This window comes from Sander vitreus, chromosome 7 (genome assembly GCF_031162955.1).
Source record: "Sander vitreus isolate 19-12246 chromosome 7, sanVit1, whole genome shotgun sequence".
Taxonomy (NCBI): Eukaryota; Metazoa; Chordata; class Actinopteri; order Perciformes; family Percidae; genus Sander; species Sander vitreus.
This window is the reverse complement of record NC_135861.1, coordinates 5,713,742-5,727,386: the sequence shown is the minus strand read 5'-3', so window position 1 is coordinate 5,727,386 and position 13,645 is coordinate 5,713,742. Positions and strand designations below refer to the sequence as shown.

The 13,645-nt window shown below is 39.9% G+C and overlaps 1 protein-coding gene across 5 annotated transcripts in view; it reads right to left on the bottom strand.

Annotated features, from left to right (window-relative positions):
* The window catches only part of LOC144520547 (interleukin-17 receptor D), a 19,882-nt gene extending 6,290 nt beyond the window's left edge, over positions 1 to 13,592 (bottom strand). For 2 of the 5 annotated variants that reach the window (XM_078254320.1, XM_078254322.1), the window contains exons 1-5: positions 13,120 to 13,592; positions 8,862 to 8,946; positions 3,027 to 3,185; positions 2,456 to 2,574; positions 508 to 631 (exon numbers count right to left, since the gene is read on the bottom strand). In XM_078254320.1, the coding sequence (XP_078110446.1) occupies positions 508 to 631; positions 2,456 to 2,574; positions 3,027 to 3,185; positions 8,862 to 8,946; positions 13,120 to 13,236 (604 nt within the window). In that variant the 5' untranslated portion in view covers positions 13,237 to 13,592. The remainder of the gene's footprint in view (positions 1 to 507; positions 632 to 2,455; positions 2,575 to 3,026; positions 3,186 to 8,861; positions 8,947 to 13,119) is intronic. The other 3 variants (XM_078254324.1, XM_078254325.1, XM_078254321.1) reach the window with 2 other exon arrangements.
* Positions 13,593 to 13,645: the final 53 nt, after the last annotated feature.

The window sequence follows — 13,645 nt, the reverse complement described above, 5'->3', positions numbered from 1 at the left end:
GGTGTCAAACTCACTTTCACTAAGGGCCACCCTGGAAAATGAAAATCACATCAAGGACCAGACATGTAGAGTTTATTGACATTCTTTTATTGAGAAAAATCAAATATCTTTGACTGTATTACTGACAGTCTTTTTTTTTTGCCACATTTCTGTTGACATTAATGCCCTCCAGATGTCCGCAAAAAAGTTCCTTAGCAAATCAAGCAAAACAAAGATTACGTTTTTAAAAGCAGGCTACCACACAGCCGACTCCCAGCAACCTGTTTCATAGCCTAAATATAAAAACTCTCTGCTTCTGGGGGAAATTCTGAGCGTTAAAGTCGGCAAATCTGCTAAATTCTGCTTTTGAGTTTGGTTCCTGTCTTTTCGGGTTTGGCGTACAACTAGATTAAATTGATTGTGAACCTAAGTTGGTATGTGGGCCGGATAAAAACCTGCAAGTGGCCGGGTTTGGCCCGCGGGCCTTGAGTTTGACACGTGTGGTCTAGAGCTTAAAAGGAATCTTACAGCGTGTGGAGAAGATCTTGCTTTTGTAGAACCGCTCCCACTGCTCAGGCACTGGCAGAGCCATGACGGTAACAGCATACTGGGACCCAAGGGAGAGGCTGGGGAAAGGGTCCGACTTGTACACCTGCAAAATACAGCGGCAAACATGACCTTGGTTTTCTTTAAACACACTTCACACTTTCATCTCATAAGGCGAGATAAGAGTTTCTGTACATAGGCTTTATTATGGGTTGAGGGGAATGCTTTTAATGGGATCACACTTTCTGCCTGTTTAATATGTTTTATATTTTGTGCATGTTTGGTAATTTAATCATTTCTTGTTCTTATATTTTGTTTACTTGATATTCCTTAAAAATCAACAAAAGTGTGTTTTCAGAAGAATTGCATTGGAATATTGGCCTGCTATGTTGTGTACCAGAAGACTGTTTACTCTAGTTTTTAGTTAGTGACCCTAACTAGTAATTAGTTTTTAAGGTTTGAAAGATATTTGCAGTTTGGATATGAGACTTGGACTTGGTTATGGCCAAAACTGCCCCCCAGAGTACTAGTACAGAGTGGTTGTTGCAGCCTGGGGATCTTGTATAACCATGTGGTTGTTTTATATTGTGGAACTGATGCATGACAAAAAGCATGACCGAAATATTGAATAACCTTTTCTGACACATCTGTCTGCCAGGTGTGCATTAAACAACACTTTGTTTTTCGGTCGTAAAGTCCCTCGTAAGTTTTTATTAGACAAATATATAGATACAGTAAAGTTGGGTAAAAAAACTAAAAATGTAATTTACCATTACATGAGTATCTAAAAAATGTATCTCTATCTTGAATACACCATGGTGTTAATCTATTGCAGAACTTAAAAGCCACTTGCTGGTTTAACACTTATTCTTTATTATACCATGGTCCGGGTGAATACTTGATTCTGAATGGCTGCAGGGTGTCCACCTACTAAGTAGTTGCCATGAAACTGACCGGTCACCATAGAAATTATTCACTGCGTGTCGGCATTTCTGGCTCCCCGTCGTCATAATAATTCCTGATAATAAACACCTTGTTGGGCATTAATCCTTACTTCTAAGATGACCCCCTCAAGGACATACATGGGACATAGTTACACATGTAAACAACTTTTAAAAAATTAAGTGTAATTAAGTAAGTGATCTGTTGCCTAGTAATGGACAAATACAGTACAATAATATTTTTCTCTCATCGCCAAAACTGGGACAAACTAATAATGTGTGATAATACTTGTCACTTTGATCTCCTGTCAGTACAAATACATTGTATTTACATTGCCATCACTATCACTCGTTAGTATGGAGCATGCATGTCTACTTATCCACTAATCTTCTTTTTCTCTGCTTCTCTTCATTAGTTGTCAGAATCATCTACCAACCCTTATAGAGATGGCTCAGGTTTGCCTTGGACCAGCTCTTAGTTATGCTGTTATAGTTTTAGACTGCCAGGGGACTTCCTTTGACACACTGAGCTCCTCTCTCTTTCCATCTGTGTGCATTCATGTCCCAGAAATGCTTGTTACTAACTTAGCTCCGGGGAGCTTATTCCCTGGAGTTCTTATGTTTTCTCGCCTCACAGTTTTCCTTGGATTAGGGTGGCACCTAAATCGTGGTTGCAGCTGTCACTGTGGTCCTGCTCGGCCCTACCAGTGCCCTGGTATGCCCTACTACACCCTGCTATGCCCTGTATGCAGTGGAATTTCTTTTGTAAGACATTGGGAAACATTAAGGATCCACTTACTGATAAAGCATTTTTTGAATAGAAATGTATTTATTTGTAAAATACCACTTTATTGTTATAAACTCAAAATTATAGCTGTGAACATTCCTGTGAGTAAAAACCGTGGGAACTTTTATGTTTGTTACACGAATGTGTGTTGTCAGAAACATACTAGACAGAAAAAGGTCAAAGCAAGATTGGCCCTTCCTACCCTTTGTGCATGTGAAGCCTCGAGGGAGAGGTTACGGTGGAAGAGAAAGAGCTGACAGTCAACACTTGACCCTCCCAAAGCCTGGAGGGACACCTGAAAGCCTCGCAGGAAGGCGATCCCTGCAACAAATCCCAAAACAGAGTGAAATCAATGTCACAGACTCAGCAGCAATCCAACATCCAAGTTGCAGATATACTCCTATGGCAAAAACGTGTGCTGCACGTGCTTCAAACGGTTCAGTGCATGGTAAGTTAAACCTGAAAGTCTACTACACCGTCACCTGTCAAAGCTCCGATCATATTTAATAAGCTCTCTCTCATACTTTGAAGCATTCTCATAATGTGAAGCATACTTATTACCTTTCAGCAATAACTCACTGTAGCTTTTCAGCGTTATGTCAAACCCTAGTATGAGATATTACTTTGGGGGAGGCAACTTGTGTCTGACATGATACATGAGTTTCAAAACTGCCTAAAAACCAACCAAACCACTTTATGACCTCCATCCAATGCTGTGTGTCCATAAAACAAATGCATAGAGAAATAGGCTTCGTCAATCCATGTCAACATACCATAGTAGCTGGGCTTCCAGGAGACAACAATGGTGTCAGATTTGGGGTTTAGCTCATTTACAAACTCAACTTTCACATCATTTGGTGCTTGGACGTAGTGCTGACAGATTTTCGGGTCTTCTTCTCCTAGAAACTTAAAACATGGCCAGGGAATACAACCTGAGGAGAAGTAAGAACACATACATTGATAGAATGTCAAAGTTTCATACGTAGTATGATTTCTAGTCAGCATTCAATACAGTTCTGGATATGTAACGTGAAAGAAAACAGTTATAATAGTCGTGCTTGAATAGGCCTATAGGCTACAGTTCTGTAAACATTTTTATGTAAAATGTGGCCAAAATTCAAATAATGAGGTAAACATATTGTAGACAAATTCCTGTGAGCTAAAACGTTCAGATTTCCAACTATTCTGAACACTCCGGTTTCAACTGTTTTTCTACTCTCGGCTAAGTGTTACGTAACTCCAAGCTGGCCTTCTATGATTGGTCATCTGCTCCAAGTAGTAGTTTTTTTTTTAAGCCACTGCAGTGTTAACATTGTCCAATGTAACTACACGCTAACTGCAGTAAACAATGTCACCTTGGTTGCCAGCGTTGTTAAATTCTCCCCAATTCCATGTAACATGACTCCTGCAACATTTTCTGTTAGTTGTATTTGGTTTAAAAACCTTTATTTGCGATTTGTGACTGTAGCAATAGCTGCTATAGTCTATTAGTGTCATCTGCTAACTAAAGTAGCTACAGTACATGGCTAACGTCTGTAAACAATGTCATCTTGGCTGCCAATGTTGTTAAATTCTCCCTAATTCCGGGTAGCATTACTGCTGAAACATGTCTGATTGGGTAGTGTTTGGTTCAGAAGTGAAAGTGCTGCTTCGCTCCACTACGATCTAACGTTAGCATACTGCTAACTATTAAGTAAGGCAAGGCAAGGCAGCTTTATTTGTATAGCACATTTCAGCAACAGGGCAATTCAAAGTGCTTTACATGAAAACAGATAAAAAAATTAAAAACAGATAAAATACGAGAAAAAAAGTTACAGTGCAGTATAAGAAATTAAACATTGAAGAGCAGTTAAAACAGTTAAATATATAAAAGCAGATAAAATAGGAATTTCTCTTTATATGCTTATATAGATTGTTATACAGTGTCAACAATGCAGCTTCAGTATAAGAAATGAACAGTTCTTCAGCCTTGATTTAAAAGAACTGAGAGTTGCAGCAGACCTGCAGTTTTCTGGGAGTTTGTTCCAGATATATGGAGCATAAAAACTAAACGCTGCTTCCCCCTGTTTAGTTCTGACTCTGGGGACAACAAGCAGACCTGTCCCAGACGACCTGAGAGGTCTGGGTTGTTCATAGTGTAGTAGCAGATCAGAAATGTATTTTGGCCCTAAACCGTTTACTGATTTATGAACCAGCAAAAGTATTTTTGAAATCAATTCTTTGAGGCACTGGAAGCCAGTGTAGAGACTTCAGAACTGGAGTGATGTGATCCACTTTCTTGGTCTTAGTGAGGACTCGAGCAGCAGCGTTCTGAATCAGCTGCAGCTGTCTGATTGATTTTTTAGGGAGACCTGTAAAGACACCGTTACAGTAGTCAAGTCTACTGAAGATAAAAGCATGGACAAGTTTTTCCAAATCTTGCTGAGACATAAGTCCTTTAACCCTTGATATATTTTTAAGGTGGTAATAGGCTGACTTTGTAATTGTCTTAATGTGGCTGTTAAAATTCAGGTCTGAGTCCATGACTACACCAAGATTTCTGGCTTTGTCTGTTGTTTTTAACATTAGCGTTTGAAGCTGAGTGCTGACTTTTAATCGTTTTTAACCTCCTTTGCTCCAAAAACAACCACCTCAGTTTTTTCATCATTTAATTTAAGAAAGTTCTGGCACATCCAGTCGTTAATTTGTTCAATGCACTTAGTCAGTTGTTGTACTGGACTATAGTCCCCTGGCGATAAGGTTATATAAATTTGTATGTCATCCGTATAACTATGGTAACTTATTTTATTGTTTTCCATAATTTGAGCCAGTGGAAGCATGTAGATGTTAAACAGGAGAGGGAACTCCGCACGGGGAATATTTGTATGCTCAGATGTATAATTCCCTATAGACACAAAGTAGTCCCTAGTCTTTAAATAAGACTCAAACCACTTTAGTACTGAGCCAGAAATGCCAACCCAGTTTTCTAATCGGTCTAGTAATATGCCATGGTCGACTGTATCAAATGCAGCACTGAGATCAAGTAATACCAAGACTGAAATTTTGCCACTATCTGTGTTTAAGTGGATGTCATTAAAGACTTTAACAAGAGCTGTCTCAGTGCTGTGGTGTGGTCGAAAACCCGACTGGAAGGCATCAAAACTGTTGTTTAGTGACAAGAAAAGGTTGAGTTGTTGAGAAACTGTTTTTTCAATGATTTTACTTAAAAATGCAAGGTTTGATATTGGCCTATAGTTGCTCATTAGTGACGTGTCTAGATTGTTCTTTTTTAAGAGTGGCTTAATGACTGCAGTTGTCAGGGCCTGTGGGAAGATACCTGAGAGAAGAGACGTGTTTACAATCTGTAGAAGATCTGTAGCCAAACAATTCCAAACATTTTTGAAAAGGCCCGTTGGTAGAATATCAAGGCAGCAGGAGGAGGTTTTCAGATGTTGTATAATGTCCTCCAGGTTTTTACGGTTAATCATATGAAATTGGGTCATGTTGGAATTTGTTTTGCCTGGACACTGTGACAACACAAACCCTGTACTCGATATGGAAGCACTGATTGTTTGTCTAATTTTCTGAATTTTGTCTTTGAAGAAGGTGGCAAAATCATTGCAGGCCTTGGTGGATAAAAGTTCAGATGCTACTGGTACTGGAGGGTTTGTTAACCTATCGACAGTAGCAAACAAAGCACGTGAGTTATTATTGTTTTTTGGCAATAATGTCCGAGAAGAAGGACCGCCTTGCATTCCTCAGTTCCAAATTATAAATGCGAAGTCTCTCTTTATAGGTGTTGTAGTGGACCTGGAGATTAGTTTTTTCGCCACCTGCGTTCTGCTTTTCGACACTCTCTTTTTTTCTGTTCTTACCAGTATAACATTTCTCCATGGAGACAGCTTTGACCTTAGTGGGAGCAATGGCATCAATAACATTTGTAATTTTACAATTGAAATTGTCTACAAGCTCAGTGACTGAGACCCCTGAGAGGGCGGGTGTGGAGGAGAAAAGCTCAATGAATGTTTCACTGGTGTTGTCAGTGATTTACCGTTTTCTTATTAACTTTGTTTGGACACTTTAATGGCACTATCTCTGTGCACAAAAGAAAACACAGGAATGATCAGAGAGAGCAGCATCAGTCACCACAACCTTGGAAATGTTCAAACCCTTCTAGATAATCAAGTCCGGAGTGTGCTCCTTGTTGTGTGTGGGCTCTGTCACATGCTGAGTCAGTCCATAGTTCTCAAAAATACAACACAGTTCTTTGGTCCCTCTATCCTGGGGGTTGTCAACATGAATGTTGAAATCACCAGCAATAACTACACAGTCAAAGTTAATACAGATTATAGACAGCAGTTCACTAAAGTCGACAAAGAAGGATGCACAGTATTTAGGTGGCCTGTAGATAATTAGAAATATAGGTCGAGACGGGGACCTTAGCTGAAGAGCCACATGTTCAAAAGAAGCAAAGTTTCCATAAGATATTTGAGTACATTGGAACGAGTCATTAAACAAAATGGCGACTCCACCTCCTTTCTTATTCGCTCTATTCTCACTCATAAAATTGAAGTTAGGGGGAGCTGACTCTATAAGAACAGCATCACTGTTATTATGGTCTAACCAGGTTTCAGTTAAAAACATGAGGTCAAGATTGTGCTTAATAATAAAATCATTGATTAAAAATGATTTACCCGCCAAAGACCTGACGTTCAATAAGGCTAATGTTAGTGTGTTAAAATAATTATCTGTCTCGTTTTTTGGGACAGGCTGTGGCTGATGAGGAATGGATGCTAAATTTGCTAAGTTGGCTGTTAAGTGCTTCTTTTTCTATTACCTATCACAACATGATGAAGAATTGAATACACAGGGCCCAGGCTTGTCCTGGAAAGAGTCATGAGCGCCAGCCTGGGCCCAGCACATATCAGTTAAAGCTTGTTTCATTTTGTACACAAGCATGCTTATCAGTCTGGTGAGAAGGAGTTCGCTGCCGTCCTTGAGGGGGCAGAGGTGCCTGGCGTTTTACTTTCAGCGGTTCAGTCAAAACAGGGTCAGTTTGATGCTGGGGGAGAATGATGGGAGAAGGTAGTGGGGCAAACTTGATTCCAGCATCTACCAGCTGATTTGATTGTAGTTTTGTAGTTCAACATGGATTATAGGTCAAAAGTTGAATGAACGAGTACTTGTGTCCTTTAGATTTCTTACAGGTTGAGTTGTTGTTGCCCATAACACGCTAGCATTCTGCTAATGAATGCTGATTGGTCAGTGAAGGACTGATTACGATCGGAGCTCCCGCTTGACGGCATCCGAAGCGGAACCAGAATGTCAGAGTGAATATTTCGGCGTGGTCTTTAAAACATTAGCAAACCTCTTTCTAGCACGTGTATTAACAGGGAGAGGCTAACCTGTCAGCTGTGTTGTCGATGCTTCGAGAGAACAAAGGAAGCGACTCAGAGCTTGCCCTAAAGCAGTATCTCTGGCCGTATATGTGTATGACGTCATTGACATTTTAAAAGGCTTTTCAGAACAAAAAAGCCACTTTAAAAAAATCTCAAAACATTCAAATTACTAGACAAAAAATGATATCCTGAAAAAAGTGGATTTTGAGGGGTATAGCTCCATAGAGTCCCATTCATTCTGCACTGGCCTGTGAGCGCCCCCTATATGGAACTCTGGTGGAACTGCAACCAGTTCAGAAGCCAGAAGTAAGGAGAGAGTGCAACTTCTTCCCTTATTAGAAATTCTTTGGCTACAGTCACTTTAGGACAGGCATGAGCTATTGGTAGGCCACGCTCACGCAGAAAAATGTCGAAATATGGCAATAGCCTACTATGTCTACAAAAAATGTATAGTCCAGTGATTTATAAGTATCCAAGAGCTGCTGCTCATAGTTTCTCTGAGGAAAAGCAAGATTATCAGCAGAAATATGCAAGCAGAGGCAGGAGCAAGCAGCAAAGCGTCTGCACTGTAAGAAGCAGGAAGAAGTTCTCGTAGCTACATGCTAACACGACATAGCTGTAATCTCAACCAATGCCGGTCATTTCTTCCCAAAATCTGGTCACTTTACTGCTGGGACATGTCCGGTTGTGATTTTTCACGGTACAAAGTCCTGCTATATACTCCGTTGCAGTAGCTCCAGCTTCTACTAGTGGAAGCAGGAAGCGCGCTGGCCAAACAGAGCAAACTGGGCTTTTTTCGGGAAGAGGGATTAAAGAGACTGGCGCTCCTAAAGAGCGTCTCATACAGAGGGTGAATACAGGTGCAGCAGCCATGGGCAGTATGAGAAAACAAACATTAAAGCATGTAAACATGTTCTAGTACAAACACAAAATCCAAGAGTAATCCTGAAAATGCTATATAATAGTTGCCCTTTTAAGACCTCAGTGAAGACAACTGGTCACACCCCGTCTGTTTGCTATTTTGGTAGCCTGTGATGTTTGAATCCTAATACAAAAAGTGTAAATGTGGCATCTGCTCATTACGATGCTGTGAACTGTAGCTTCAGGTTAAGGACATGCAGGACGACTTTGATTAGGCTATAAGTGCATTCAATGCTTTAACAAAGTTCCCCCAGATGTAGATATTTGTAGGTAGGCTGTGAGTTCCAGTGCAGCCTGAATCAGACTTACTTCCAAACACTTTGATGGAGTTAAAACCCAGAGCCCTCTTGAGATCAGTTCTGGTTATTCTGCAGTATTCACATCCAGGTCCTCCCTGCAGAGGGGTAAGCAATGAATTCAGACTTAGCACTTACAACTGCGTTTTTGCCAATGCATACTGAATGTTGTTTGCAAAACTTGCCAATTTCATGTCAGGTGAATAGCCTGAATAAATGAATGTAAATGGAAACACAGCACAAAAATAAATATAGCCACAGTTGCACACACCAAAAACAGATTACAGTTTTTTTTAACCTCAATATAAACATACCATTAGATTAGATTCATGGTCAACTATCAAACTGCCAAATTCCAGTTCTGAGTACATTGCTGGTTCTGTTGCCAGGAGTGAGGAGGATTGGATCAGAGGCAAGAATGTGAAAGAACACACTCTGCTTAAGTGGGAAATTATGAATTAATAGCAGAAACAAAGAAATGAACAACATAAAATGCTATGTAAAAAAAGCTAGAAATAAGCTGTTAATAACATCATTAAAAGACATGTAAATTTGAGAGAGAGGTGCAGTTTGTTTTGTTGTTGAATTTTGTTGCCATGCTTGCCTCCCTATATTGGCTCCATGTTAGCTATGTTTGAGTAAGTCCTGTCCCCATAACAGTAAAACAATAAGGGTGTGTTTCTCAATGTGCTCTGTGCAATGCTAAATATGTAAATGTGGTTCCAATTCACAGTATCAGCTGCTGCTGGTTTTGGTGTTGAAACAAATGTTGCCACAGGTAACCTGAACTAGTTGAAACAATAAACCATTATGATTTCGCAATATCAGGATGTGCAAGTCAAACTGCTTTTAACAAAGTAAATATTATATAGGGGGAACACTTACATATTGCCAACTTGCTCTGCAGGTTTAGAGACCATGACGGTACTAACATGTGGGGAAAATGAAAAACGAAGAAATACAGCCACAGGCAAGAGAGACAATGAGGGAAGGTGTGTTTGTGTTTGTGTTTCAACAAAATTGTAGATAAACTGTCAGGTTAGGTAATGGTGGTCAGAAAGTCTTTGTAGCCTAAATACTTACTTGCACGCATCTGAGAACATAATCAGTGTTCTTAGCATGCGCGCCACAAATGGGATGTCTTTGACTGGCACGCTCACAATGTGGGTGGCTTTTCACACACAAGATACATAGTTGTCTGCGTCTGAAGAGTCATTTGTGCTCACCAAAAGTGAATCTAGTCGCATATGTACAGTCTAAAAGGTAAAAGTGTGATCCTCTTTTTTTTTTTTTATCGGATTTTGAAATGCTGAAAATGACAAAAGGGATCACTGAAGTCAACATCTGCAAAGAGTTGAGAGTTGAATATAAATTGTTTTGAGGTTATACTTACACTGTCAATCTCTATAAACACATATCTGCATATGAATGAATGAATGAATGAATAATGAGTGCAGGATCACAAGAAAATCCATTTTGTCAGGCTTCAAGTAATGCGTTTTGGACCAATCGGCGGCCGGTGAGGAGCTACTGGCAGCTTCAGGCGTGGTTCAGGTGTGTGATGACAGCAACGGTGCAAAACAAAAGTTACGTGATTGTTCATTAAATCACCTGCCAAGTATTTTTTGAAGGTGCCTGCGCTTCCAGTTTCTAATGACGGCTTCTATGGTTCTGTGTAACAAACATATGGGGTGTCAGGTTAGGTAAAGTACGCGTAGAAAGCAAAAGAGACGGAATGTTACCCGGATATATCCCCTGGCTACACCAGAACCCCAGAAATAATGGCCGTTGACCCCAAAGGCTAAATCGATGTCATGCCGATAGCAGATTTGTTCAGAGATTTCACAAGAGATGAAAGAAATGTGATACAGAATGAGAGAATTTGAAATGACTGTGTGTGTCAGTCAATGGGGACTGACACTAACGTAAGAGTTTCAGCTCGTTGACAAGCTAACATTTACTCTTTATGAAAAACAAATCTTGGCCAGAGGCTAAAAAAAAGTGCAAAGAGTTTCAACCCTGAGATTGTATCATCATATTGCCTGGAGCTACAGTTGTGCGTAAGTTTATGAACCCCTGCTAAAGTTGACTGAAAAGAGGAATAAAAAAAAATTTTTTTGTAAATTAATCTTAATGCCTTAATTAAAAAAAAATTAGGAAAAATCCTATCTGTAAGGACACCAGTTTTCTTTGTGAATGAATAATGTATCGTAAATAAATACATGTTAAAATACAGGGGGCATAAGTCAGTACACCCCTATGTTAAATTCCCATAGAGGCAGGCAGATGTTTATTTTTAAAGGCCAGTTATTTCATGGATCCAGGATACTATGCATCCTGATAAAGTTCCCTTGGCCTTTGGAATTAAAATAGCCCCCCCCCCCATCATCACATCCCCTTCACCATACCTAGAGATTGGCATGGGGTACTTTCCATAAAATCATCTCTCAATGCAAATCAAACCAGCTATTAGGCTAACTGAAATAAAACCATGCCAATCTCTAGGTATGGTGAAGGGTATGTGATGATGTGGGGCTATTTTAATTCCAACTTTATCAGGATCATAGTATCCTGGATACGTGAAATAACTGGCCTTTAAAAATAAAAATCTGTCTGGCTCTATGGGAATTTAACATAGGGGTGTGTATACTTATGCCTCCTGTATTTTAAGGAAGAACATTTATTTATTTACAATACATTATTCATTCACAAAGAAAATTGGTGTCCTTAAAGGTTGGATTGTTCCTCATTTTTTTTAATTAAGGCATTAAGATCAATTTCCAAAAGATGATTTTGTTTTATTCCTCTTTTTAGTCAACTTTAGCAGGGGTTCATAAACTTATGAGAACAACTGTACCTATTTGAGTCCTTGTTTACAATATTTCTGAAATTTCACAGAGAAGTAGGCTTGCATTGCAAGCCTTATCTCCAGAGAAGTGAAGGAGGCCAGTCCAGGACAGAACATGTACAAGAAGAGAGGCATTTTGTCTGATTTGCTGTTTATTTCAGCAAAGGTGGCGGTTTTGTCCTTGTAGATAAATGAAAATGACAGTTTGATTGGACTGCTGTGAGACAAATATGCAGGAAAAAGTTGTTTTGAATCAAAGACACTGGGAGATAGATTATTTATAATCACAATCAAGTACAGCAAACTTTTGCAAATAATATTTCCTCTGTGAAAGGAAGTATCATCCTGAAGATGTCCAAAAGATGGACAGCGTGTGAGTAAGAAGTAGATTACATCAGTTTCGAGCAAATACGGCCCTTCATGTTTTTCGCCGAAACATGAGCCTTCCAAGAAAGATTTTATTGCTCTTCCTAAACCTACCTTTGCTCGTCTTCTAGGACAGTAGTAACTAAAATTTTTTACAATGGGACCCTTTAATTAAAGTATGTCGTGACATGTTAAACCAAAGAGCAAATTTGTTCTTCTCAGATTACGGGCTTTAAGAAGTAAAATGATCCTGTAATTAGGCCTACCGAGCAAAATCAGAAAAAACAATGTGCAGCAGAAAGATATTTCTTCTGCTCCAAATCCGTTCACTCATGACCCTTCAGATTTTTGTTTCGACCCCATGGGGGACCCTGAACCCCAGGTTGGGATTCACTACTTTTGGTTATGACTGAGTCAGTTATTTTTGTCCCCTTTCTCGTTTTATTTCAATCAATCAGCTCAAATGTTCTAGTAATTCACATGAGCAAAGACTTGAACACCTACAAGTATGCATCTGTTCATTGTCAGACTTAAAGACAGGTTTGCAACTGTCTATGTCCTGTATACTTCATGTACAATTCTTTTCCCCCAGGTTCCTGGATACAATTAATATCCCAACTTGCCAAAACTGCTTGACTAGAGAGAGGAAACAATCGGAGGCAGGCGTCGTTGGAATTACAAGACATGCTTGATGGAAATGAACCATTTTCAATATAGCCACGTGTTTTGCACAAGGCACAGGATAACCAGCCAGTTATTATTTAAACACGCTAATAAGACCACAAATCAATCCGTCCCGACAGTTTCAGAAACGTTTTGCCCCATCGTGATTAGAACCAGTAGTTTATCTCAGATCAGATGTAATGCTTTAGAAGTTTGAAATAAAAATCCACCAGGATTAGAAACGCCAAAAATGAAACAAAGAGATGAATGTAGATACAATGTCAATAGCTGCAACAGAAGACAAGCCTGCTCATATGTCAACACAGTAACACAAAACACACACACACACACACACACACGGAAGAACTTGTATAACTACACGTGTTTACTGTACCTGTCGTATACACTCCAGACTGCAGTCCCGAGGAGTTATGGCAGCAGCTGGGGCATCATCCTGAGCCCAGAGTGGTTGACCAAGAGCAAGGAGCAAAACAAGAGCTGCCTTCCACATGCTGCTACAGCCACCATGGCATGGTCCAACAGCACCAGACCTTAAACCTCACCCACTAACAAACACATACACACAGACTCACAGTGGACTAACTGGCTTCAAGAAGCCACCATTCTAATCTAATGTTACACATGTCCTCAATGGTGTGTGGTGACAAAAACCTGGGAGGAGGGAGAAAGTAGATAAGGGGAGTGGTGTCTTTAGGCTACAGGTGAAGGTGCAGCCTGCTAGCTCACGGTAATAGGTTTTAACAGTTAAGCTGCCAGACTAGTTCATTTTGGGCTGTAGGAGACAGAGGCACAGAGCAGGTTTTGCTCTCAAACTGTTTACCAGAGCCAAGAAAACCACATTCACATACAGCATAAACACACATAGAAATGACGGACATCTTTTCAACAAGAGGCAAGGG